General features: G+C 32.4%; 3 protein-coding genes across 3 annotated transcripts in view; all 3 read right to left on the bottom strand.

Moving 5' to 3' along the window:
- LOC139481878 (MAM domain-containing glycosylphosphatidylinositol anchor protein 1-like) overlaps nucleotides 1-21,556 on the bottom strand; it is a 111,841-nt gene extending 90,285 nt beyond the window's left edge. The window contains exon 1 of the mRNA XM_071265395.1: nucleotides 21,537-21,556. The gene's annotated coding sequence lies outside the window, so the exon portion shown is untranslated. The remainder of the gene's footprint in view (nucleotides 1-21,536) is intronic.
- LOC139483536 (epidermal growth factor-like protein 6) lies at nucleotides 11,875-14,858 on the bottom strand. Its single transcript, XM_071267553.1, has 3 exons — nucleotides 14,678-14,858; nucleotides 12,855-12,936; nucleotides 11,875-12,016 (listed from the first exon to the last, which is right to left on the bottom strand). The coding sequence occupies exons 1-3, from the start codon at nucleotides 14,828-14,830 to the stop codon at nucleotides 12,009-12,011; spliced, it is 243 nt and encodes an 80-aa protein (XP_071123654.1). The 5' UTR covers nucleotides 14,831-14,858; the 3' UTR covers nucleotides 11,875-12,008.
- Nucleotides 15,682-26,757, bottom strand: LOC139482514 (MAM domain-containing glycosylphosphatidylinositol anchor protein 2-like). Its single transcript, XM_071266427.1, has 5 exons — nucleotides 26,644-26,757; nucleotides 20,673-20,748; nucleotides 19,060-19,185; nucleotides 17,243-17,343; nucleotides 15,682-15,879 (listed from the first exon to the last, which is right to left on the bottom strand). Exons 2-5 carry the CDS (start codon nucleotides 20,731-20,733, stop codon nucleotides 15,682-15,684), a joined length of 486 nt encoding a protein of 161 aa, XP_071122528.1. The 5' UTR covers nucleotides 20,734-20,748; nucleotides 26,644-26,757.
- Between the last annotated feature and the right edge of the window lie 873 nt (nucleotides 26,758-27,630).

Genomic DNA, 27,630 nt, shown 5'->3' with positions numbered 1-27,630 from the left:
TGCATCCGTATCACATCCGTATCGGAAGACGGAATCTGTACTTTTGAGATCATTCGTGATATTAATACCGAAATGGAACCGGCGACCTAATCTGTGAATGTGACACCTACACATTACTGTGTAGGCCATCGACCAGATTGATGAAATTTACTCAATTATACAATTACTAGTAAGCGAAAAGGTACGATTGCCAAGGAGATACTATTTACAGAAATGATATAATTCCATACTGGTTACAAAAGGTTCTAACATAACGAAATTTAAAAAAATTCAAACGAGAAAAACAATGACCAGATTAATTGACAAAACAACAGATGAAAACAAACATAATGTACATTAACAACCGATATCATAACCACTGAATTACAAGCCCCTCCCATTGTACATTCGATCAAAAAGCAAACAATGGCGATCTTCGAAATGAGTGCTTAAGGCGAATCATAAATTATTGTGAGGGTCGATTTATCTTGTTTATTTCAGGTGAAAATCTCAATACAAGTTAATGACCGACAAAATTGTTCTAATCATAGTCTTTTATACAAATTCTATCCAAGTAGTTGACAGTATAGAATATATACATATTGTATTTATGTTGTGTCATTAATCAAATTAATTTGTTTAGTGTATATTTACTTGTTTTTTATATTTCTTTTTGATCTATTCAAGACATTTCAATTGATATTCTTTGCTACAGTGTATCTTCCTAAGTTGTAATGTTATAGAACTGTTTCATGTAAGGGTGAAGGTTAAACCCACTGCATTTGTTTGCATCTATCCTATGTAACTGGAACCTGATGATCAGTAGGTGTCGTGTGTTGATGTTTTTCGTTTCTCTTTTTTATATAGATCAGACCGTTGGTTTTCCTGGTTTGATTGTTTTACATTAATCATGTTCCGGTACTCTATAGCTGCTGTCCCCTGTGAGTCAAGGCTACGTGTTAAAGGCTGTAATTTGACCTATAAAGGTTTATTTTTTTCACATTGTAACTTGGATTGAGAGTTGTCTCATTGTCACTCATACCAAAAACCAATAACCTTTAGAGACATTTGATGTGAGAAGGGAGACTACTCTGACAAATCAGCGGATTAAAGACAAATAACAAATGAATGAATTGCGCTAGTTCGAAGACATTTCGGCTAAAAATGGTTATGAATGGACAGTTCTGCTTTTTATATTTTTTTTACACAAACCAACTTAACGCAAGATGTCTATAAATCAAGTGTACATGTCAACAAGTGGTTAAAACTCTCTTGTCTTCTAAAAAAAGATTGAACACAGTATTGATAATGAAAACGGGTGATATGTCAAATAGACAACTCTTCCAAAACCCAGAGCAATAGATCTTCAACTCAGCAAGAAAATTCCACACATAAAGGCGGGCTTCAGCTGTCTCCTAAACAATTATGTATACTGACCGACTTTAGAAACGCAACATTATATTATTCTTTTAAATTCCATTTTCAAAGATGCATTTTTCTTGAAACAAATGATGAACATAATTCATTCTTTATTTCATTTTCTAACAAATATAACAGTTCGAAACTAGAATTAGATACGTCATTTTAATGTTCAAATCAAATGCATATGGTATGCAATGAAACCCTGTTCTCCCCTTATCAATAAATGTTTCACCGTCGAATGTAATGACTCTCTGTAACTAACGACAAATTGATTGTCAGAAAATATCCACCAATTCTGTTGGGCATCTTTTGAGTTCTGTTTGTACCTACTGATTTTGCCTTTTTCCCACCAATTTCAATATCTTTTGTCAATTTTGCAGTTTAAACTCAATGCATTGGATGTTTTTGCTGAAGTCGATTCTTTAGGATTTTAGTTATTTGGAAACATGTTTGACATGAATATGTCTGTTTAGCAGTTAGAGTTGCAACCGTCTTGTACAGGATTCAAATTCTATTGACATTGCATTATCACTTCATATTGAACTGGTCATTGATGGTCATCAACAAATCCTGTCTACTTGTATCGCTGTTGGAAGAACAGTAAAACGAGTTTTTTGTCGTCAAATTGTCTGATTACAACGCGTTCACGTTTTCCAGCCGGCAATATTCTTATGGACTGAATTAGATTTGTGTTACTCAGTCTCGGTAATATGGAGTTGCAACATTGTTTGACTGATTTTAGACGGAGTATGGATTCAAAGAATTGTTTAACAAAGAAAAACCTTTAAAAAAATCATTTATTGGTTTCAAATCTCACTTTAGGAAATTCGCACAACGATCCAGTATGTTCAATGACCCCAGGTAAGTCAGATATTGTATTTTCCTAAAGAGATGTATGGTAAAAATGAGTAGACTTTATCTGCGGATCAATCATGATTTTGCGTTTTAAAGTCCGTCAGTATACATACGTTCGGCGAAATGGACTTCATCGTAAACTCCAAAACATATAAATGAACCAAATTTTTTAAAACAAAATCACAAGTTTAAAAGGTAGACGTTTAATCCCAAAAAGATATTTTTTCCGATTTCGTTATACTCATAATATTCATATGTACAAACAGACGATTGTATATAGGTGTTAATTGTAACCATAGTATTCCTGACTAAGGACTAGCACAAATATGCACAGGCTTAATCATGTTGTTCAGGTAGGATTTCAAACCTTCTCTTATACTTACACGACTATTTGTGTAAAATTGTCAACATATACACCATACAAAAACAAAAAAATGAAACAATAAGTCAAGGGACGATACAAGGCAATATCTTGGAAACGACATGTCATACAATCCTTATCATAAATTAAACCAGCGACAAATACTTTACACATATATAGGAAACACAGACGTGGATCCAGTAATTTTTTAAATTTGGGTTCCAATATATGCGAGTCATATAAAAAGGTGGTCACACCATATGTTCCAATACAAAAGCATTAGTTGTCAAGCAAAAAGGGTTTCCATTCACCGGAACCCCTCCCCCTGTTTTTGCATTTTCCACTGTGACATAACATGGAATAAAGTTTGCAGTGTTTAGATAATAATGATAAACCATCGACGATACAATTGTGTAGTTGTTATGCTTTATTCTCAATTTTATTTATTCGAACAATAATCTACACAGACTCTTCCCATAATAACTCAATTTTCGATTATACTTATGATATAAAAATGAATGATAAATACAATTGCTTCAACCTAATAAATCAAATTATGGACTATTTTTGTATTTCAAATACGATAGACACAATTTCAGCATTAGTTTTAAACATACACACACAGAACGTACATGTACGAGGGCCCTCATGGGGTTTTTGATTATGTGATTACTTGGCCGCTTTTTTAATGATTATTTGATTATTAAGCCAAATATTTCATGATTATTTGATTACCTAGGACTGTATTTTTAGTTTATGATTATTTGATTACTAAAGATAAGCAAATATTTAATGATTATGTGATTATATTGGCAAAAAAATGGTGATTATGTGATTACTAGGACCCCCCCATGAGGGGCCTCATGTACATATAGAAGTCACATATTTGACAACATTATGCTTTAAAAGATTGAAAAGTTAAAATAGAGCAAGAAAATAAACTTCATCGAAACCCTTGAACTGATGTAAACCTTTCATCTAATCATATAAATAGATATGGACTTTATCCTCTCACTATAGTTACACAAAACACAATTCTTAGATCGAACTCAACAAAGAGGGGGGGGGGGGGGGGGTACACCAAAGAGAAATTCAAACGCTTATGTCAAAAACAAACTGATAATGCCATGGCAAACGAAAATCGACGAAAAGACAAACACCTGTAATGTGCAGTACACAAACCACAGAAAACGAAAGACTGATCCGAACAAGATGTTATAGTTAAGGAATGACTGCAATATGTTTTCATATAAAAAATGTGGTGCACACTGAATACCACGAGTCTTTAAGACTTTACAAGCAGCGTTTGTAAATTGTCTATCACTGCAACTCCACAATTGAAATACCGGATTTGTAATTGTCATAATAAAAAAAAGGAAGCTACACTTTTAGCTACACCTTACTTAAGTCGGACATGATCTGATTACTTTTCGTGAGTTAGGTTTTTTGTTTCAATCCTTGAGTTTTATAACCAAAAATTTGAATTTTAACCACAAAATGGAAAGTGTTTATAAAAAACATAATATCATATTATTACAGCTGTATTCAATTCATTCAAGGCCTTGATCTGAAGGTGATTAAAATTGAGATTATTTATTGTTAATTACTATTTTTCCCTTACATTTAATTTGACACCAAAAATCGGTCTCCATTTCAAAATTAAACCGATGTATTATTAATATTCTGTATTTCTTTTGAAATCCTAGCACATATAGATGTTTCTCAAGACGAAACTTAGTTTTAAGCACATTTTTCGAATGTTCTCAAGCCGAAGATTTGACATACCCGGAAACAATTTGGAATAGCATGTCATATATAAAATATCTCAAAAGTTGACATATACCTTCCTTTTAAAGATATAAACATTTTATTTATAAAGACTTTGTAAAAATAGAAATGAAATGTAACAATTTTGAATTATCATGCGTTATAAAATGTTGACAGCGGGACAGACAGACAGTGATAATTATATGGCACCACAGACTAGCCAGTTATTATTCAATGAAAAAGAAATAGATTCAATGTCATTTAAACTTTATTGCCCTGTATGTAAATCGAACTAAGGTGATCCAGAATAAGTCGTCCAAGTCAATTTGTTTGCGTAACAAATAACAATCATGACAAAAAACATTTCATTTAGATAGATTAGAACGCTTAAAAGAATTATGGCAAAACGAGACATCTGAACATTAACGGAGGTAATATTGTAAGAGCTATGATTTGGCTTCTGAAATTTAATAAAAACAATTAAAATGATATTGATAATAATTTAACACCATTTTAGTTGATAAAGGAACAGGGTAACCTAACTTTACCCCTATGTAAAGTTCAATTATAATTGATGTTAATGAGGTATCATATACATGTAGTTGAGCAGCTTACTACACAAATCATGCAAGTGGTGATACAAGCATGAAACTTTGTGAGAACATGTCTTCAGGTGTATATAGTCATATGAAGGGGGTAGCCAGGACAAAAATTCATCCCATCATGGCGGCCATCTTTGATTTCAAATGACATCAAATGCAGGTACCTTTCTGCATACACACTGATTGGATGTATTCACAATGTTACTAGATAGAGTGAATGAAGGCTTATTTGTCTTATTTAAGTTATAAAACATCACTTCCGGTCATATATCAGTTGATTATTCTTTTCGGGTTATACAAATATATTACATTTGATCCATACTACAACATGTCAATGTTTAAATCGTAGTTCTTTGATAGTTTTTGATTTAAATCGACGGTTGAATTAAGTTTTTGGACCTCATTTCATACCCATTCTTAATGTTTATAAAAAAAAAAGATGTGGTATGATTGCCAATGAGACAACTGTCCACAAGAGACAAAAATGACACAGACATTAACAGCTATAGGTCACCGTACGGCCTTCAACAATGAGTAAGGCCCATACCGCATAGTCAGTATATAAAAGGCCCCGATAAGACAATGTAAAAAATTCAAACGAGAAAACTAACGGCCATATTAATAAAAAAAACTAGAGGCTCTTAAGAGCCTGTGTCGCTCACCTCGGTCCATGTGATTAATAAACAAAGGACGCAGATAGATTCATGACAAAATTGTGTTTTGGTGATGGTGATGTGTTTGAACATCTTACATATTGTACTTTACTGAACATTCTTGCTGCTTACAATTATCTCTATCTATAATGAACTTGGCCAAGTAGTTTCAGTTGAAAATGTTAGTAAAAATTCACAAATTTTATGAAAATTGTTAAAAATTGACTATAAAGGAAACAAAATAACTCCTTAGGGGGTCAATTGACCATTTTGGTCATGTTGGCTTATTTTTAGGTCTTACTTTGCTGTACATTATTGCTGTTTACAGTTTATCTCTTTCTATATAATATTCAAGATAATAACCAAAAAAAGCAAAATTTCCTTAAAATTACCAATTCAGGGCGGCAATTTAACAACGGGTTGTCTGATCCATCTGAAAATTACAGGGCAGATAGATCTAGACCTGATAAACAATTTAACCCTGTCAGATTTACTCTAAATGCTTTGGTTTTTGAGTTATAAGCCAAAAACTGCATTTTACCCTTATGTTCTATTTTTAACCAAGGCGACCATCTTGGTTGGTTGGCCTGGTCACCGGACACAATTTTTAAACTAGATACCTTAAAGATGATTGTGGCCAAGTTTGGATTAATTTGGCCCAGTAGTTTCAGAGGAGAAGATTTTTGAAAAAAATTACCAAGATTTATGAAATATGGTCAAAAATTTACTATAAAGGGCAATAACTCCTTAAGGGGTCAACTGACCATTTCGGTCGTTAGACTTATTTGTAAATCTTACCTTGCTGAACATTATTGCCGTTTACAGTTTATCTCTATCTATAATAATATTCAAGATAATAACCAAAAACAGCAAAATTTCCTTAAGATTACCAATTCAGGGGAAGCAACCTAACAATGGGTTGTCCGATTCATCTAAAAATTTTAGGGCAGAGATATCTTGACCTGATAAACAATTCAACCCCAGGTCAGATTTACTCTAAATGCTTTGGTATTTGAGTAATATGCCGAAAACAGCATTTTACACCTATGTTCTATTTTTAGCAATGGCGGCCATCTTGGTTGGTTAGTCGGGTCACTGGACATATTTTTAAACTAGATACCTCTATGATAATTGTGGCCAAGTTTGGTTTAATTTGACCTAGTAGTTTCAGAGGAGAAGATTTTTGTAAAAGATAACTAAGATTTACAAAATGGTTAAAAATTTACTATAAAGGGCAATAACTCCTAAAGGGATCAACTGACCATTTTGGTCATGTTGACTTATTTGTAAATCTTACTTTGCTGAACATAATTGCTGTTTACAGTTTATCTCTATTTATAATAATATTCAAGATAATAACCAAAAACAGCAAAATTTCCTTAAGATTACCAATTCAGGTTGCATTTCTGTAAATATTTACATTGCAATTTCCCGTAGGAACACCTTTTACAACTTAAACTGTACCACTTTTACTATGAAGTTTTGAAAAGAATCTTATCCTAGAATTGAAAGTTCATTTTCACCACAATATTTTTTCAAAGGTCAAAATATAGGGCTGTGCGGCATATTTTCAACGTTTATATGCCCTGAACTTCTCAAAGTTTAAACTTACACTAATTTTCCTAACTACCCCTACCTCGAATGAAAGGTTACCACAGATTTCAATGTAAACAATATGCACGTGTTTAATTACTGGTAACATTCCCAAGTTATGTCTCTGCGATTTGGAACACAGAGAGCATAACTGGGAACCAGTATGTAAACAAAATTAATTTTCTATGAATATTCAATTTCTCCCTAATAAAACTAACGGTACCAATTTTCTTGCACCAGATGCGCATTTCGACAATACATGTCTCTTCAGTGATGCTCGTGGCCAAAATATTTGAAATCCAAAGCTTATATAAAAGATGAAGAGCTAATAAACCAAAAGGTCCAAAAAGTATAGCCAAATCAGTGAAAGGAATCAGAGCTTTGCATGAGGGAGATACATTCCTTAATTTAAAATAATTTCTGATATTTTGTAACAGCAAATTTTAATAACACAAACAATCCGTATTTTCATGCCAGTACCGAAGTACTGGCTACTGGGCTGGTGATATCCTAGGGGACTTATAGTCCACCAGCAGAGGCGGGTTTTCAGAAACAGCTGTATTTACAAAGTGCAACCTATACAGACTTTTATTCAAATAGAAAACTCTCTAAAATCAGTTTTTCTCACATTAATACTCATTTATCAGAATTATAGTCTTAAAGAAATCACTGTGTATACTCTAAGTTTTTCTTTACTATATATTTTATACCCCCTCCCCTGTTTCCAGAATTTGAAAACAAGACTTTAATTATTGCCAGCTTACCCTATTTGCATATTTTCTGATAAAAAATGCCTAGGACCTGTTAAAAACTGTTTTGATAACATATTGAAAGCATATCAGAATATTATAAATGTAATGTTTAGCAGTCAATCATTACAACATTCAAGATTATATAAAGTATCCATTCCAGCCTCTGTCTCCAGTCCACATCTTACTGTATGCCTATTTCTCAATTAAAGAACACATTTTCTGCCTCAAATGGTCAATTTAGAATTCTTGTCACAACAGTAACATCTGTAACCATATATCTGACACAATTTAGCTACTATATATACTAGAAGTGTTCAAACAAAGCCATATTTGCAATAGTTGTATGTATGCAGATACCAGTCTGAGATATTAATTCACTTAACATGTTGCAGAGATGACTGCTAACATCTGATTTTTGCATAACTTCCAAGCATAGTTATTGTTTTCTATATCAAGAACTTTAATATCACAAAAGCATAGCATTTACAAGTTAAATTATTTGTTTTATTACCCAGGGGTAGGCAATTTTCTATGTTTTTTTGCCCCTGGGGCCTCAAATTTCCTAAATCATTCTGCTGTTTCTAGCAATTTGGAATATTTAGTACATATTCAGGATAGAACACACTATTATAAGTTTTCTTGAGATATTTTTGTTTTTCTAGCTTGTACTTATTATGCCGTGGTGACAAAAAAAGCAGATTTAGGTGTTGCGGCTTAATTTTGGGTTATCGAAAGGACACAAATACTCTATAAATAATATTCAGGAAGGATCTATGAGTTTCAATGACTGCGAAGAGTAAATATAAGCACTTCATAACAATTCAACTTACAAATATGCAAATATTATGAATTAATTTTGTATCCAGGACTTTAAGTAAACTATGCATACTGTTAACTGTGAATTTATGCTGAGTCATCATATCTAAGGCCCAGGATTCTATCAATCTTCATTAAATATTTATAAAACTTCATATTTGAGTTAATTTCCTTAAAATCTGTAAAATAAAGCAAATTTGGTTAAATTCTGAATGTCCCCCTTTTTCACCCTATATAGGTTGCATTTCTGTAAATATTGACAGTGCAATTTCCCATAGGAACTCCTTTTACGGCTAAAACTTTACCACTTTTACTATGAAGTTTTGAAAAAAATCTTATCCTAGAATTGAAAGTTCATTTGCACCACAATTTTTTTCAAAGGTCAAAATATAGGGCTGTGCGGCATATTTTCAACGTTTATATGCCTGAACTTTTCAGAGTTTAAACTTACACTAATTTTCTTAACTACCCCTACCTCGAATGAAAGGTTACCACAGATTTCAATGTAAACAATATGCACGTGTTTATTTACTGGTAACATTCCCAAGTTATGTCTCTGCGATATGGAACACAGAGAGCATAACTGGGAACCAGTATGTAAACAAAATTATTTTTTAAAAATATTCAATTTCTCCCCAAAAGAGGAGGGTTTTCAAAAACAGCTGTATTTACAAAGTTCAACCTTCAGGGGCAGCAACCTATGAACGGGTTGTCCGATTCATCTGAAAATTTCAGGGCAGATAGATCCTGACCTGACAAACAATTGTCCCCCCCCCCATGTCAGATTTGCTTTTAATACTTTGGTTTTTGAGTTATAAGCCCAAAACTGCATTTTACCCCTATGTTCTATTTTTAGCCATGGCGGCCATTTTGGATGGTTGGCCGGGTCACCGGACATATTTTTTAAAATAGATACCCCAATGATGATTGTGGCCAAGTTTGGTTAAATTTGGTCCAGTAGTTTCAGAGGAGAAGATTTTTGTAAAAGTTAGCGACGACGGACGACAGACGACGGACGACGAACGACGACAGACGACGGACGCCAAGTGATGAGAAAAGCTGACTTGGCCCTTTGAGTCAGGTGAGTTAAAAATGAACGAAAAACTAATATGTAACACATAAGCAAACGACAACCACTGAATTTGTCTTTACTAGGCGTTTGTCCTTAACCATTGCTTGAAATCAGTCCACTTGTGGGGTCCAGTATCAGCTTTATAAGATTAAAGTGCTCCAAATTACTCCATGATTGGCCCAATTATTAAGTCATTGAGTCGTACCTGAATCGACAGGATGTTCTAACGCGAGAGAACTGAGACAAGAAGGAGGGATGTATTCCTCTGAAAAGTGTACATATATCACGGGAGTTAAATGATACAGAAGGAACGATCAGGCTGACTGTAAGCAAACTTTTAATTGCATGGATTACTTGAATTCAGGGAAATTCAATACAAAAAAGTGCTATACGGATGGTAAAAGGATAATACCTTGACCTGAATATCAAAAGTTTTGAGATATTTTATTCAGACAATATTTGCGTTATCGTTCTATCGTTAAATTGTTGATGTTGATTTAGTTTGTTTATTTAATAGCTAATTTTTTGAAATGGCGAAAAGAATTCGCTAGTCAGCTTACTCAACAGATAGTAGGGAAACTAATTGGACCAAATGTTGTTTATGTCAGGCACACATCTGATCAACTGAAATCGTCAGCTGAAGGATATACAATAAGGGCAAACAAATCCCTCTTTTTCATGAAGTAAATGCACTCTCTATCCCTCAAGACATTCAGCGATTAAACGACAGAAAGTGAATTGAATACCTAGTCCGGGCGATTTGGGATGGATTAATGAGACAGTAAATGGGTTGTGGTTTCCAAATAGGACACAGTAGGTAGCCATTGCAGAATCCTGCCAGGAGGAAAATGTGGCTGCAAGAAAACATGTTCTTGTAGATGCAAGTCCTCTAAACCAGATGTGTACAACATTGTGATCATGTAGCTGTTAGTATCGGTAAATATGGTAGATTAATATATAAATCGACCTTCCTGTATATCTCAAATAATTAACTATATACCAACGGACATTTTTACAGCATATCCTTACCGCTATTATTTAACTCGATCGTATGAAATTTTTACAACCCTAACCGGAAGTGTTGATTCATTTTTACAATTATTGTCTGTTTGACATATTTTCATGTCATTTCATTGTATTTGAAATAGTTTTCATGGCCAAAGTCACATTAAAACGTGTCGATTTGTTTTTAAAATTTCAAATATTTAGCAAAATGATATCAATTTTAAATTCAAGATGGCCGCCGTGAAAAAAATAAAAAATTGGTTTGCCTCCCCTCTTATATGCTAAAGTACACCCTAAAGAACGTATGTGCCAAATCCTATGCTTGTATCACCATTTGCATGATTTTGTCAAATTTCGGTACTAAGCCGCCCCACTAATGTTGCAATTGAATAAATATAGACAGAAAAAAGCAGCAACCTCACCAAAAATTGTAGTGTAGCATAGAAAAAAGGAGAAGATGTATGATAACCAATGATACAAATATCAACCAAAGGTCATATAAAGTGGATGTATAAGCAATTATAGGCAATTGTATGCTTTCAATGATGAGGAAAACAACACATTGTAGTCGACTATAAAAGGCCTACACATGAATTTGAAACTATTCGATTGAGAAAACTAACAGCAAAAAAAAGAAATAAACGGATTGCTCACCGAATAGTCATTTGTATAATGATATATTCGTTTTTATTACAATATTAATGACTTCGAAGTCTTGATAAGACATCTCCTATTTCTCAGAAACTGATCAGAAGTATTTTATTACATCCACATTTATTCATTTTTTCATTTGCTTTTCGATAATACAATGGAATTCTCTCATATTCTGAATTTTATTTGCATTTACGGTTCTATAGCTGCAGACATTAATTACTGCAGTGTATTAAAACGATACTAGTTGTGTTATATAATTAAGATAATATTAGCTATACGTGTATCAATGGTAGTTGGTTAGTTTTGTTGAATAAGTTTTATTAATTCTAATTCAATGGTTACAATGGATTATGCTCATTGTTATAAGTTAACTTTTTTTTTTTAAATATAACATGGTCAGTGTTATGTATAATTAACTGTCAATATCGAACAATTATTGTTTCGGTTCTAATGTGTTCTTTCTTTGTCTGTTTACTCTCAAGCATCTAAAAAAGATGAAAAAAAATATAAAAATATAACAAGGATTTTATAGCATTTTAGATAGTAATTGTTAAACTATATGTCATAACATAATATAAAGAAAAGAAGGGGTTAGCGAGGAAAATATTGTAACGGCACTAAATAATGAAAATGGATAAAACGAGTGGATTTTGTATATCTGGGAAAACTTCAAAAGCACTTCTTGCGAACATCATTAAATTAAGATAAACTTCATGGTAGTCGTAGATTTTTTTTTTCAATCCTGGTTTGGACGTTTGTCATCGATTTTTTTATTATACATGTAGCGAGAGGTAGAATACGAATATATACGTATTGTAACCTTTTCGTGTTCAATTCTAAATAGCATTACTAATCTCGAATATTTTCCTCTGTAAGAGAGGCTGCACCATTCAAGGTGTTGGAACATGTTTCCAACGCCTGAAGTGTTTCCATATTTTTTAGTAACAAAACGTGAATCCCTCCTTTGAACTTTTTCAATGCTATCCATGTATTGTTGTAAGTTACTAAAAAATATGGAAACACTTCAAGCGTTGGAAACACGAAAAGGTTACAATACCTACGAATAATACATTTATCAAACAAAAAAGACAAACAAGACAATCAAACTCGAACAGCTTTCACATTCCGTCTTGCAAAACACAGAACAGAAAAGAATCCTATTTTCCAAGGAACTTTAACCGATTGGAACAAACTACCTGATAACATTGTAAATTGCACATCAGTACGTGGTCTTCAGCTGTTGTCTGCTCTTTGGTCGGGTTGTTGTCTCTTTTACACATTCCCCATTTCCATTCTCAATGATAATAATAAAGTAACGCTTACAACATGCACCAGCCTTTAGTAAAATATCATCAATGGCAATGTCACCCCTCGCTCCAACACCACAGGACCCTACTATTGTGACCTGGAAAAAAACAAGAATATTTGAAAATATAATTGACATGCAAAGACACCAACTTCATAGTGTGTAATCCTTTTTTGTTCACCTATATCATTTATACTTGAAAGTGTTTTACATGTACTTCCAAGTGTAATCTAGTATGCTTCTCTCAGAAGTTGTAAACCTTAACGCAATACCGTTTTGAGTTTTCTGAAAAGCTACGGACTGCTTCGCTCTTTCCTAATTTAAGGTAATATGTTCACATGTTGTTATTGATTTAGTATTATCAAATGTGGTATATTTAGATGCATTTATGGATTTACTTTAAGAGTGTGCGTTACATACCAATGCCACTAAAATGTTTCATTACTTGTTGAAAATTAAAACAATTAAAAATAAACACGACACTGGAGGTGTGCTTAGATTATCAGAAGTTATGAAATACAGATAATGCATTGTATAGGAACCTTGTTTAGCAATTGAAGCAAATCGTGCATACTGCATATCAAAACGAACATGAATTAACGACAGTTGATCGGAATTGAAATACATATAGTTAATTTTCCGGCATTTGATGTCTTATCCAGAGACGAGAAAAGTCTGTAATTTCTAATGTCATTTTGTTAGCCAATAGGTGTTGCATTATCTCTGCCGCATCATGATGCAATCTATCAGAATCTATATGTGATAGGTAATTTACTCAAGATGGCGTGTATGTCGACTGAAACAAATAGCTCCGCACCGTGACGCGAATCAAAAAGATACCACGTAATTTGAATCTAAATTAAACAAAAAGTGGGAACACTTGTGCCGCCTTGTAAAATGTGGAAGAACCATATTTGATAGAGTAAATACAAAAGGCTTTCTTTACTAAATATAGTGAATAAAATGTATTTTTAATATATTAAGTAGATATATGAAGATGTGGTATGAGTGCCAAAAGAGATAACTCTGCATTAGAGTAACGATTTGTACAAAGTAAATCATAATTGGTCAAAGTATAACTTTTAACACAGAGACTTGGCTAATACCGAACAGCACGCTAAAAATGTCCCCATAATGAGTGTACAGCAATTTTAAGCAGGAAAAATAATGGTCGAATATCTATTTCAAAAAATGAGACAAATATACGTATGACCAACATCAACAAACGACAACCACTGAACAACAGGTTATTGACTTTATAATTTGGGAAATCCAGACAGTACAGAGGGAAATATTACTTTTCAAAATATTTCTGTAAATATTTTTTACCATGATTTAGCCAGTAAGAGAATTCCATCCCTTTTGCAAAAAAAAATCGCCATGCTACCCTTAATAAATAAATGTATTGAACATATTTATAGATTTTGATCGGCAACAAAAACATACAACTCGGGATAATATGTACTTTTATGGTATATCTCAAGGTTTAAACAAATTATCTGACGCAAAAATAATGTAAGTTTATACTGTCATTTCTTTCATTTTCAGTTATTTTGTGTTAATTTTTATACTTACACATGATATTTTTGTTATGGTATAACCATAGTTACTGTTGCAGTTTTAATTTGATATATGATTTATATACAATGGATACAGTATTTGTCGTCGAATCTTCGTGGATCTCGTTGGTAAATGGGAACCACGAATTTAAATGTTCAAAGAATTACAATTTTCCATTGGTTTCTATGCAGACTTTAGGAAAACCACGGAATTGAATAGTTTTCCATAATCCACGAAAATTGGTACCCAAGAAAATAAATGAATCCACAGTTATACTTACAACAAGATTACTATATTGTGGTATGTCTATATTTCCAGTGTCCCATTTAACGGGATCTTCGGTTTGTGGTCCTATTTTTTTCCAGATACTTGTCAAAGAAGATGTTTTATCCCCAGCAAATACTTCTAATGATCCTATGTCAACCCCTCTCATATGGTACTTGAAGGACAGACAATAAGGGCATGCTGCAACATGTGCAATAATAAAGCTTATAATCAAGATACTATAAAGAGATCTAATAGTATTGATATTTCGATAACTCCCGGCTTTTATTGACCTTGCACAAACGTACATTTTAATACAAAAGGTGTGATAAATATGGCATGTTCTTCAATATTAAGACATTATATGTTATACGATTCGTTGTGAATAGTTCAATTTTCAAATTTTCAAATCATCCTCGATTAATTCATTGTAAGTCAAGCGTGAGCTCAAAGATTTGGTGCTGACTTTGCAAAAAGGAAAGATAATACAAACACATTAACGGGATGTATAAGTACCGAGCCACGAATAACACCTAAAGACATCAAGAAAGAATATTTCATGCAAGAACGGTAAAATGGGATATAGTATCCTCCAAATCTGCATGTTTTTACCGGGAAATAATATGGTATATAAGTGAAATAAAGCAAATTTTAAGGTTTTCCAAGTATAACACACCTCACCATTCCTGACAAACCCTTTTTGTTTTATATCATTGTAGTGATTTATTGTGTTCCCTCCAGTCATGACATTACCGTCTCAATGAAAAACGTAGTTTAAGATAATTCCAAATGTGTTTATCCTTAATCTACAAATCTATATCCTCTGGATTCAACTTTTTTTCTCAGAAATCACGAAAGTTGATAGCCACAAAGAAAATAACTTAAACTAGAACCGACCTTGAACATCATGAGCTGAATTTTTTATATTGTCTCAGTCCTGACATTACTGATGGCATGTATGTACATTCAAGTATGGTAATAACCTTCTCCCAGTCAGTCATTTGTTTTGTTAACATAAATTTAAATGAACGCAATCACTGGAGAAATGAAATTAAATGCCAACTTCGTACTTATAAAGTTAGCTTGTAAGCTAGTAGCTTCGGTTGTGAGTATAGCTTTATCTTCATTACTCCTATCAGAGGCCTCTGTGTATATGTAATAAGTCCCCTCGGCCGCTGCTAAGGGCCCAGTCTTCCATTTCGAAGTTGGTGTCTTACCCTAAATCATAAAAAGTTTAAACACTGATCAACAATTAGATTTCCGTTTATTATGTTTAAGATTTAAAACCTGACACAAAAAAAGACATTTAGATGTCTTCATATAGTCAGTTTAGGGAGAAAACATTTAACTTCAAAAGGGGGAGGGATATTTTTTATTATCAATCAAATTATTTATTTTAGCAAAGTTTAACACTATAAGGTATGGGGAAATTTGCATTCATAATGGGTTTTTTTTGTCGTCTGCTTGAACAGAATACTTTTGTCATCAAATTGGGGATCAGAATATCTTTTTATAAAAAAAAACGTAACCCCACATCCTTTGAAGTTAAATGGTAGTTCACATATGATCTTAAAGTTTCATGATGTTTTTGTCTCATGTTAATACAATGTAAGGCACAGTTTCTTTCTATATAAAAAATGAAACGAGCCGTTGTCAGCCCTTAAATTCATAATAAAAATAATAATTAATCTATTTAATAACACCCTTTCCATATTGACAATAATCAGTTTGTAATTCGTGGTTTCAAAATGTTCGATCTATGTTGAACTCCCTCACAAAGCTGAAATACCCTGATCATGTTTCATTGACTATAACTTTATATTTTATGCAGACGAAAAGTCGTTAATCCAAGATATGAATAACTTTATGAAAAAAGTAAATTAATAGAAATAACCAACTCCGAGTAAAATTTAAAAAGAAATGTCTGTAAACAAATGGAAATATCAAAAGCTTAAACACATCAAACAAATGAAAAACAACTGTAATATTCCTGAATTGGTACAGACATTTTCAAATGTAAAAATGGTAGATTAGACCTGGTTTTAAAGCTAGCAAAATCTCCTAATTGTATGACAGTCGCATAGAATTCCATTAAATTGACAACGATTTGTGAACAAAACAAGGAGATATTATAAGTAAAGATGTCAAAATAGTGGTATAGCAATCAACATTTTGTTACAATCTTAATAATTTTAAAAGCAAACAAAAGTGTAACAAAGAAAAAAAGTTTAAAAAGGCTTATAGTCAAAGTATATTCGCAAAACTAAAAGACAAGAATACAACATTTACAATGAAAAAACAATCTGTGAACAAACAAGATATTAAAATATTAAATCATTTTAATAACAAATATCATTGACTTATAAGTTTGTTCTCCATAAATTCAGCTAATCCCAAATGTAGATATGAATACGGACTATGTGGGCGGAGCCATATAATTTCATTTTCTTTCGACTTTTGAGTTTAAATATTCATTTTGATATCGTCCGCCTATCTTGACAAACTATACGTATAATATATCATTGGTCGTAAATCGAACGGATTTTTTGTGAATTGCAGACCAGATATTTGAAAAACTTACAGATTGTCGTGACCAATCAAAATCATCAAGGAGGGAATCCTCAAAAACACATGATGCAACAGTCTCAAATCCACAGCTGTAGTTTTTACTTTCAGGAAAATCTGTGCAAAAAAAAGGGTATAGATTATAAATTAAACTCACCAATTATATTAAACTTCAAAACTTAGCCATGTTAGTTTTTTTTTTGTTATGTTAGCTTTTCTCTCCACTGTAATCTTTTTTTACATTTAATTTGATAAAATGGAAACCTATAATTCATTTATAGAAAAAAAATTGATATAGGGTATCTATCCATGGCCCAAAAACAAAACCACACAAAGAGCGCTTTTGTTGGTGTTCTCAAAATCAAAAAGTGAGGCCTTCAACACGGAGCTTAAAAAAAACTTTAACCTCACTACAAGTTTAAAACGGCTCCTAGCACCGGCTTGAGCGGAATTATTTACAAAAATAATTTGTTTAGATTAACATTTTTTCAAAGTATAATTTGATTGATTGATCACTTGATTGATTGGTTGATTGATTGATTGATTGATTGATTGATTGATTGATTGATTGATTGATTGATCTTATTATATTTGATAACTGTAAAATAAAATATTAAACATATCGCATTACATGTACGTGCACGTGCCTGTTAAAAATATAAAAGTTCTGCTCTGATACCAAGCTCAACAGATTATACATTAGAGCAAAGGCTTGGTAGGTTTTCATTAAAATAATATATTTTAGTAGAATGTTAGGTTCAAAAGAAGAAGTTTTTAAATAATTTTTCCTTATCATTTACCTATAACAGCTGATTCACGTCCAAATATATCGTCAGCCATTTTTCATAAATAATCGAAATGAAATAAATTCAAAGGATATCAAACATGTATGTACGGTAGTTTGTAGACCAAGACTGAAGAACGGGAGTTCAAACGCAACTTGAAGAAAGAGCATATACACTGGGCATACATAATCCTGAAAACCTCAATGACTACGTAAACGTGAATATGAAGTTAAGTTCGAAGCCAAAAGCAAACACGGAAAAAAACAGAATTCTGAAATCTCTAGCATAAAGAATGAAAACAACACTTTGTAAATTTCATGCGTCTAAAGCGTTTTTATGAAGTCTTCACAAGGTACGCTCTAAGCCGAATGCTTTGATGTATATAGACTGAAACATTCGAAGGGCTATATTTTGTTTTTAAATGACATACAAAAATTAACCAAATCATTCTAAGGTCAACTTTGCAATAAACCATCTCAGTACCAAATACATGCAGCAATGTCAAAAACATGATCGCATCATGAACATCTTGTTTAAAATTTCAAATTTAAAAGTTTTCAGGGCACTGTATATGTTATTTCTAAACATGAGATGGGACTGTCGTCGTCATAAGAAACATTAACTACTGTTAACCAACTAATTTTTGGAAGCGATTTTTGTTTTCGCGACTGTCGCGAAAAGAAAAATACCGCGAATATAAATCGTCGTGAATATGTAAAACTTGGATTTTTGCTTACTTAGCTACATTACGTAAATTTGAGAACGCGAAATTAAATCGCGTCGAAATGGGCTAGAAAAGGCTAAACGCGAAACTAAGTATCTGCGAAAATAAGTTGGTTTGTAGTATTCGCTTTCATTGGAGTTCTTTGCAGTTAAGAAATACTATCTAAAGGAGGGAAAACCAACAAGATATTCTATAATTTGCTAACAACATTGTTTAATTTCATTTACAATATGATCTTTTATTCCAACACATGCCTATGTGTCATTCTATTTGAATAGCAGGGACAAGTAAAGGAACTGTCGCATGGTATATAAGATTACTTACATTTACAACATGGTTTTCCATAACAACATTTTCCTTTATATATCCATCCTTCACCAAACGCAGCAACACAAGTAACACCGCTTGTTCCACATGTACCATTTGTAGACAAACAATCTCCAGTGAGTCCTAAAGAGTAAAGTTCTTAAGGTGGTACCTAACACTACAGGGAGGTAACTCTGTAAAATCAGCTCAACGTTTTAATTACGTTGTGTTGTTAAGGGAATATTAAGCTTCTCAATGATCAAAATTGGTGTTTGTCAAACTGCTATATAACCAGTGTAATTTTTCTGACAAAACGGTTGGTTCAAAATTTTTTAAAATTTTCAAATTTTTGTTAAAGGGTCAAAGTAAATACTTTGACACAATTTTATGAAAATTAAACGAGCTAATTCAATTTTAGTGAAAGTGTTGGGTACCACCTTAACACAATGTGACATTATGAGCTTCAAACTCTGCGTTATACAATAAGAAAATAACTCTTTTAGGATAATGTGTTTAGTTATAATCTTAAATCTTCGTTGCAGTAATACTTTTATGGAAAGTACAATAGGTTCATATCGATTGAAAACCAAACCTTTCATAATTACTTTTTTTATATAAGTTGAATTCTTCATATGAACAACATTTTATCTATAAGATGTAATTAAAAGAAACATTAGATTAAGTTATTTATAATTTTTTGTCGAATTTAATTGAAGGAAAAAATCGTTACATCAATTTCAGCATGCTCCATATAGAGATACTGGTAACTAAATAAAGGCAACAGTAGTATACCGTTGCTCAAAAGTCATAATTTTACTATAATAAAAAAAATCCAGGTAACAAACTTAAACACATTGACTATGAGAGGAAAAAATCCAGAAACAACAGAATCGTTAAACATCAACAACATCAAACGCCAACATACATAGAAACGGACTATCTGAAACAACTGCCATATTCCTAACTTGAAAGGGGACATTTTAAGACCAAAACGGTGGGCTGAACCTGGTTTTATGGATAGTCAAACCTCCTGCTTATATTTTTCAAAGTTGGCAAAACTCCGCTAAAAAATTACAACACTACGAGACAGGACAAACAAACACAAAAACATTAGCACATAGAAATATATAAATAATTAGTATAATAGTACATTATTACATGTAAACTACAGAATAACAACTCCAATGAATTTACGACAGCACACCAGAACAGCACAAACGAAATATAAACTGCTAGTTTAAACTAAAGTAACGATTATGGTTTTTTACTACTGTGTCTTTCAAACATCAACATTTGTCGTCTTTGGTTTTTATTCCAATATAAAATGTCCCCTTACCTCTTTTGTATACAATCGCTGTATACTTTGATATTTTATAAGTCTCATTTATTGATTAAAAGTGGTCTTGCACGTAAATACAGTTATGTATTGATGTGAATCATGTTGAAACTTAACAATTATGCGGAACTAGTTTTGACTTTCGCCTTATTCTCAACAGTGAACCCGTAACATACTAACCTTTTTAGCAGAAAAAAAATCAGTCAAAAAAAATCTTGTTTAGGCCTTTAGTGAACATGGTGTATAAGTGATGACAGCACCCACCTGTGTACGATTAAACATAAAGAATACTTACTTCCGCCATTAGAAACACGAATTGTGAAGAGGATGATTACAATCAAACAACAAAATTTCATCCTGATACTGTATTACTAAAACGAAAATTTGTTAACATCGATTATATATTCAAGGTTGTTCAGATGGGAATCGACGTACTTGAATGCATCAGATTAAAAATTATGACTGTTAGCTGCAAGCTCTGAAAATATGATAATACAAAAGTTTGAAGTCACCGTCAAGAGCCGAACAGACGGGTTTGGTTTTTAAATAAGCCAACTTATGCTTTAGTTAATTCACAGTATGCTATAGTTTGTAGAAATGTGAATTTGACTTTTTGTACACATAAACCTTACTCAATGCTTAATAAAATGATATTAGAATGTCTGTGTGTGGTTTCATAAAAAAAGAATATCAATTTCTAATGTAATTTTGAAGGAATGTTTCAGGATAACATTTTCTGCGTTCTCTACCTACTCTTGCTGATGTATGTCAACCATAGAGTATTTTATTCTTATTTGTAAGTTTGATATGAGTGATATAATTCAAATGTATTTGTTTTCTTTTCATGCATGGTTCTTTTATAGTCGACTATACGGTATGGATTGTTCCCGATGTTTAAGGCTGTTCGGTTGTCTATAATTGCATACATCCACTTCGTTGAACTTTGGTGGATAGATGTCTCATTGGCAATAATACTACATCGCTTTATTTTAATACAAATAGTTGTTAACAAACAAATAACTCATTGAACGTTCAGAAAATAATAAATCGTCTCCCAAGGTGTAAAAAAAGAGAGAAATATCTTAGCAAACAACATATGCTGACAATTTTAGATCAGACGGATTTTCGTTGATTAGAAAATAAATGAACACTTTAATACCACAATCTGTAATAGCAAACCTAATAATAATAAGATAACCTTTTAATTCAAGTGGCTACTCAAATAGTACATGAAATTGAAGTATTTATTTTTCTATTCGCTGTAGGTGTAAAATAATCATACGTGACATATGTTGATTAGCTTTGTTCAATATTATTGAATATGCAAAATGGTTTACATCTTTTGTTTAACATTTGCATTTTTTCAAATATATTTCACATCAGCGATTTTTTACATGTACGGTAGTCTTTTAAATCAGAAATTATATATCATTTCAATATCTACAATATGTGAACACAATTGTACCCAATTTTTCGCTTTTAGTGTCGTTGTTTTAAAAACTTTAAACTCTCTACTTAATTTGATTGATTGTTTTGTATTCAACGCCACTTTCAGCACTAGTTTGTTATTTTGTGGCTGTCAACAATTGCCATTCGGTAGGGAAACTGACAATAACCCTAGTCAATTTAAGATTGGGTCGAGCGCAGCTGGCACGTGAGGGATTCAAATTCACAATGTTAACTTCAATGTTGAAAGGCTAGTGATGCAGTAGTTGAACTACCTAGACAACTTGGCAAACGGTGACTCCAACATTTTAAGATAAGATTAGACTATATGTAGGTTAAACCTAGTTATGATATCTTATACATAAATGCAATGGTATATTTTTTCTGTGGTGTCAATTGTAAAAATATATGAAATTTTTATGTTGCATTGTAGTGTGTTTTTTTTTTTTTTATTTTTTTATTTTTTTTTTTTTGTTGCGCTTAAGGTCAAGGATCAGTAAATGAACTAGTCCATAGATTTTTTAAAAATTTAGAACTCGATTAGATATTGAAAATATACATCAGAAAATGTAAAAATAACTTTATGTCACCCGAAAAAATCATTTTTAAAATGGTCCGAGAGGGTACTAAATTACATTAAATATATAGCGGGAATCTGTATTTTTCTTCTACAATTTTCCGGTATAAATCACGTAAACCGCTCCATAGAATTTTTTTTTGAATTAACATTTTCTTCCTCTTTGTCTTGCGAATTAAATGATGTTAAAAAAATATGGTCACCGACTTCGTTTTCCATGTAGAAGCGACGCAAACTCAACATTTTGGCAAAAAAAAAACCATCAAAATTCGTGACGTCGTTATTTTTATTACATAACGTCAAGTTATCATGCTAATTATTTCCAACGTTCTTCGTGTTGATTATGCACGATTAATATGTGTTTCGTATTGATAGATTCTTTTTATCTGGATAATTATCATTAATTTTTATTTTTTATTTCCAATATTCTCTATTCTTTATTTTTAGGCACCCCATTATGCTCTTTTTCTTTTCTTTTTTTTTTTTATTTTGCCTTTTATGCTGCAATTTTTGCCCATTATTCTGTATTCCGTTAACCCCAATCAGACCCTCTTTTATGGAACATTTTAGGAAGAAATTATACGTTATAAAAATATGATACATGTATGTTCATTATCAATACACATATCTAAAACAATTACTAATTCAAACAAAAATACATTGTATTACTAAGTACATGAACGCAAAAATAGTAAAAACATAAAAATAGAAATCATCAGGTTTACTGTCTACAATCTACAAGTTGACGCAATAAAAGATGTAATTGAAGCTATAATTTGTTATGCCCCCGCAACTGAAAGTGGGGGGAGGGGTGTTACCCCTGTCCCTCTGTCCGCCGTCCTTCCCCTATTATAGTTAATCCGCATAACATCTACAGTTTGAATCCTAGAACGTTTTCACTTTGTTGTCTGTTTGTACATATATTGAAGGTGTGCATGTGGTCAGGGTTGTGATCTTTATTAATATTTGCTCTAATGGGAGATTGTTGAATTTTGTCACTTTTTTGGGTAACCCATTCGTAAATCTCTTAGACTATCGTGTAGATCATCTGTTTGCATTTTTTCTCCGTTTCGATATATGATTTGGCAAATTTTTTAAAACAACGGTTACTTTAGCAGCGGAACATGTAATAGCTCGTTATTTGGTACTATATCACGACAGATCGAGTTCTGTCCATATACTACTGCTTAACATCGCATATATAAACAAACATTATATCAACGATTCTACAAATTATTGAGAGTGTCGTGCGGTTATTTATACATCTGAGATCTTATTATAGGTGACAATAAATTAATGTCCTTCTCTCTCTGATTTTCGCTTTCTCTCAAGACATTGCACGGTCTTTGAAGCACGGTGTATTTTCCAGAAGATACATCGTGTAAAACATTTACAAGTAAACCAAACATACGGAGATTGAGATATAACTTAAAAACAGATGTACAAATTAATGTTTAATATGCCTACCAAAATAATCCCCCCCCCCCAAAAAAAAACAACAAAACAACAAAAAACAACAAAAAACAAAAAACAAAAAAAATACAATCGCACATACAAAATGTAGGCTGAGACATGACTCGTAAATGTTTGTTTTGTTATTTAGTTCATCCACACAAATGAGGGAGGGGGAAGGACCGGGACGGAACTCCGGGATCGGGTATTTTTAAACACGGGATTTCGGAATTAATCTTTTCGGGATCCGGGAATTCTTTTTTCGAATTTCGGGATGGCGGGATTTATTTTAAATTACTTTAAATTCGGGACTTCTGGATTTCATTTTTTAAAGTCCGGGATTTCGGAATCAGGACCCCTCCAATTTTTTAAGTAGGTATATAGTAGTAGTATGATATAGAATTGATCGATATAATCTCGTTCTCGACCTTCAAGTTTTATGGGTGAAATAGAATTGAAAACAGTTCTATTTCATATTTGAGATGCTACTTTCAGGGAACATTTTTATTTTTTATTCGGTTAATTTTTACCCATATATGTATATATATATAAAACAATTTCCTTTGAGGAGACAACCATACGAATCAATACTAGTAAGAAAATTCTTTTAAGGATCCACTGAATGTTCTTTTATTAGGATAATATTCCATGTATAACTCTTTAAACCATAAACTATTTATACATGTATCTATTAAAAAGATTTGTATTTTATTTTTAATATCGAAAGTTTCAACAAAATTGCGGACGTGAAAGAAAACACCATTAGAAAAAAACAAACACGTCAGAATACAAAATGTAGCGATGGATTAATGATCGTGAAACATCGTTTTTGTTTATTTTTCATTTGTTATAGTCTAAAAACTGTTGTATGAATATTAAATTATTGTTCCAACCGTAAAGAAGGTTAAATATTTAAATGTATAATAGTTTAGTGTCATCTAAATGACTGACTGACAGCAGCGGAGAATTTATGACCAGTATTAATTTATGTGGTTCATTTCCTTTTCGCTACTTTAAAAATATTTTTAATTGTTCCGAATGGTGTGATAATTTTCAAAACAGGGGATATCTAGTCTTACCGTACAAGACTAGTTTAGTTTTAATGTCCCAAACTTGCACCCCATTCTGCTTATTTCCTGCTACATGATGTCTTTTCGCAGTGAATATAGGGTTTTTGTATGGACAGTTTTGACATACTACATATAGAATACAGGGGCGGATGCAGGATTTTGCAAAGTGGGGCGAAGTTTTTTAAATTCGCCGAGGGGAGCGAGGCGAACAAATTTTGGGACCTTTTTTTTACTAAAAAACATAAAATAAGTGTAAAATGCACTTTTTAAACGGTTCTAGACGTGGGCATGTATATTTAATAGTTGCTGTTAAATGTAAGAGTTGGACATTTTTGATGTTGTATTCTCCCCATAAATTGTCTATCATAAAATTATAGTATGGGTCAACAGCTATGAACTGACATATTTGATGTGGGACTTGTCAGTAAAAAATAGACATGGAAAATTCTCGCTTGTTGTATGTTAAGTTAGCATACACTCACAGATTTCTTGTTGTAAACAAGATACACGCCGCGCTATTCGATGAATTTTACAATACGAACGACAAGAGTTAAAAAAGACAAACAAGCAATTTTTATACAAATGTTTGGTTGATATGTTTTACCCAACACAATTGAAAATTAACCAAAGGCTACGAATGAGTCTGAAATGACAACGAATTTATGAATGACGGTCGACAAATGGAGACATAAAGGCCACATCAGCAGGCAGGTTGCAGTCTGATCTTGATAAAAGTATTCAATATATCAGTTCATGCAAACCCCCGTCCCGAAAAAAATACGCCCGTTTTTTATTCATTATGTTCATTTAATGCTATATTATTTTGTTGGAAATTTTCGTTTCTATTAGCCAAAAAGTGAACAAGATTGTTGTTTTCAATCTAAATACGGCCATACTCTCAGATCTCAGACCGCCTCCTCAAACAATGGCTCGAACCTTGCGCTTTAAATCTATCCAGAGCTTATATTGACTGGGGATAATTATTCAGCTATGTTATTTTAAGATAGGCGCGGGCGTTTGGGGTTAAACCTAATTTCGTAGGTAAATAATATTAATGTGCAACTTTTTTCATGAGATTATAATAAAGTATAACTTTTTGGAATTGAATTGTGAAATAGAAGTCAATACGTTCTTGCTCACTCCTTTGTCGCTTTGAAGGTGTCATGATTTTTCATGCTCAGAATTGCAAATGTGTTCCTGTAATTTGAATTTCAAAATGACTGAGTGACGTTTTTTCGACGAACTGGTCAACTCAATCATACCGAATCACTCTACGGTGATGCGACTGCCATATAAGTGAGAGGTTTAGCGCTATAAAACCAGGTTCAATCCATCATATTCTACATTTGAAAATGCCTGTACCAAGTCAGGAATATGACAGTTGTTTTCCATTGGTTTGATGTGTTTTATCATTTGAATTTGCCATTTGATTAGGGACTTTCCGTTTTGAACTTTCCTCGGAGTTCAGTATTTTGTAGTTTTACTTTTGAAATAATCAGTAAATACTGGCGAAAAAAATCTTTATATGAAAAGAATTGTCTAATAAAAATTAAATACACGGGAAATGGCAAAGTTTACGAAGTCTAGTCTTAGTCCAGGCAAAAAGGGGGGTACGCCCTCATGCCTCCCTCTGTATCCGCCACTACACGCAGTTACTGACAGCTTGTTCAAAGCCAATAACAACTAATAAAAAAATCAAGCATCTAAGACTAAATTCTTACCAAGATTTCTGTAAATCAGTGTTGATTGAGACCCACTGGAAAGAAATGCACCACTATTATTCTGTGTAACAGATTGTCATTGTTGCGTCAACCAGATTGATTTCTTGTTTTACTTCATTTGAATTTTTAAAGTGTAAGAAAAAATGATTTCTTGTCCAAAAATACCGTGTGTTGCACTTATAAACATTTCTTCCTGTTTTTAAAACATGCTAAATGTTTATAATTACATGATTGTGTAAATTTACATTCAAACATTAGATGAATTGCATTTATTTTAAACGTGCCAGAAAACATGCTCATATTCGAATAAGCTGACAATAATTCAAGTGAAACAGGGATGGGGATATACAAAGTACTGTAAAAGAAAAGTTAGAGTATCTATACTAGTAAACGAGTAGACCTAATTTTGTGTGTCGCTTCTCTTCCTTCTACAATGAATTAATTATCATGCCTCTGTGTTCTATATAGGTATAGTCGCATTTGTCATCTTTTCTTATGATTATTCAGTTTGTGTTATTTTGGGAGGAAAACGAAAATAAAGGTGTCAGACCACCAATTAAAAATCCCTATCTGTTCAACCGAATCTTGCAATTTTCACAGCTATCTAAATATTTTACCGTAAGTTTAAGTTATAGATAATGCATATTTTAAGGTTTTTCTTGTCGTAGAACACACCGAGGGGTGTCAGGATTGATCAAATGAAAGACCGACCGGAGGGAGGTCTTTCTTTGGACAATCCTGACACCCTGAGGTGTGTTCTACGACAAGAAAAACCTTAAAATATGCATTATCTGACTAATATACCGTCAACAAAAATTTAATTTTATAAAGATTTGTAAAATTTAGTATCCTATTTTACCGACAACACTAAAGTGGGATATTCCTTTCTAATACGTTCAGGTTTTAATACGCCCTGCAGTCTTTCATTTGATCAATCCTGACACCCCTCGTTGTGTTCTACGACAAGAAAAACCTTAAAATATGCAT

The sequence above is a fragment of the Mytilus edulis genome, chromosome 7 (assembly GCF_963676685.1).
Source record: "Mytilus edulis chromosome 7, xbMytEdul2.2, whole genome shotgun sequence".
NCBI lineage: Eukaryota > Metazoa > Mollusca > Bivalvia > Mytilida > Mytilidae > Mytilus > Mytilus edulis.
Note: the sequence above shows the minus strand (reverse complement) of the source record. Positions and strands in the feature narration are given on the sequence as shown.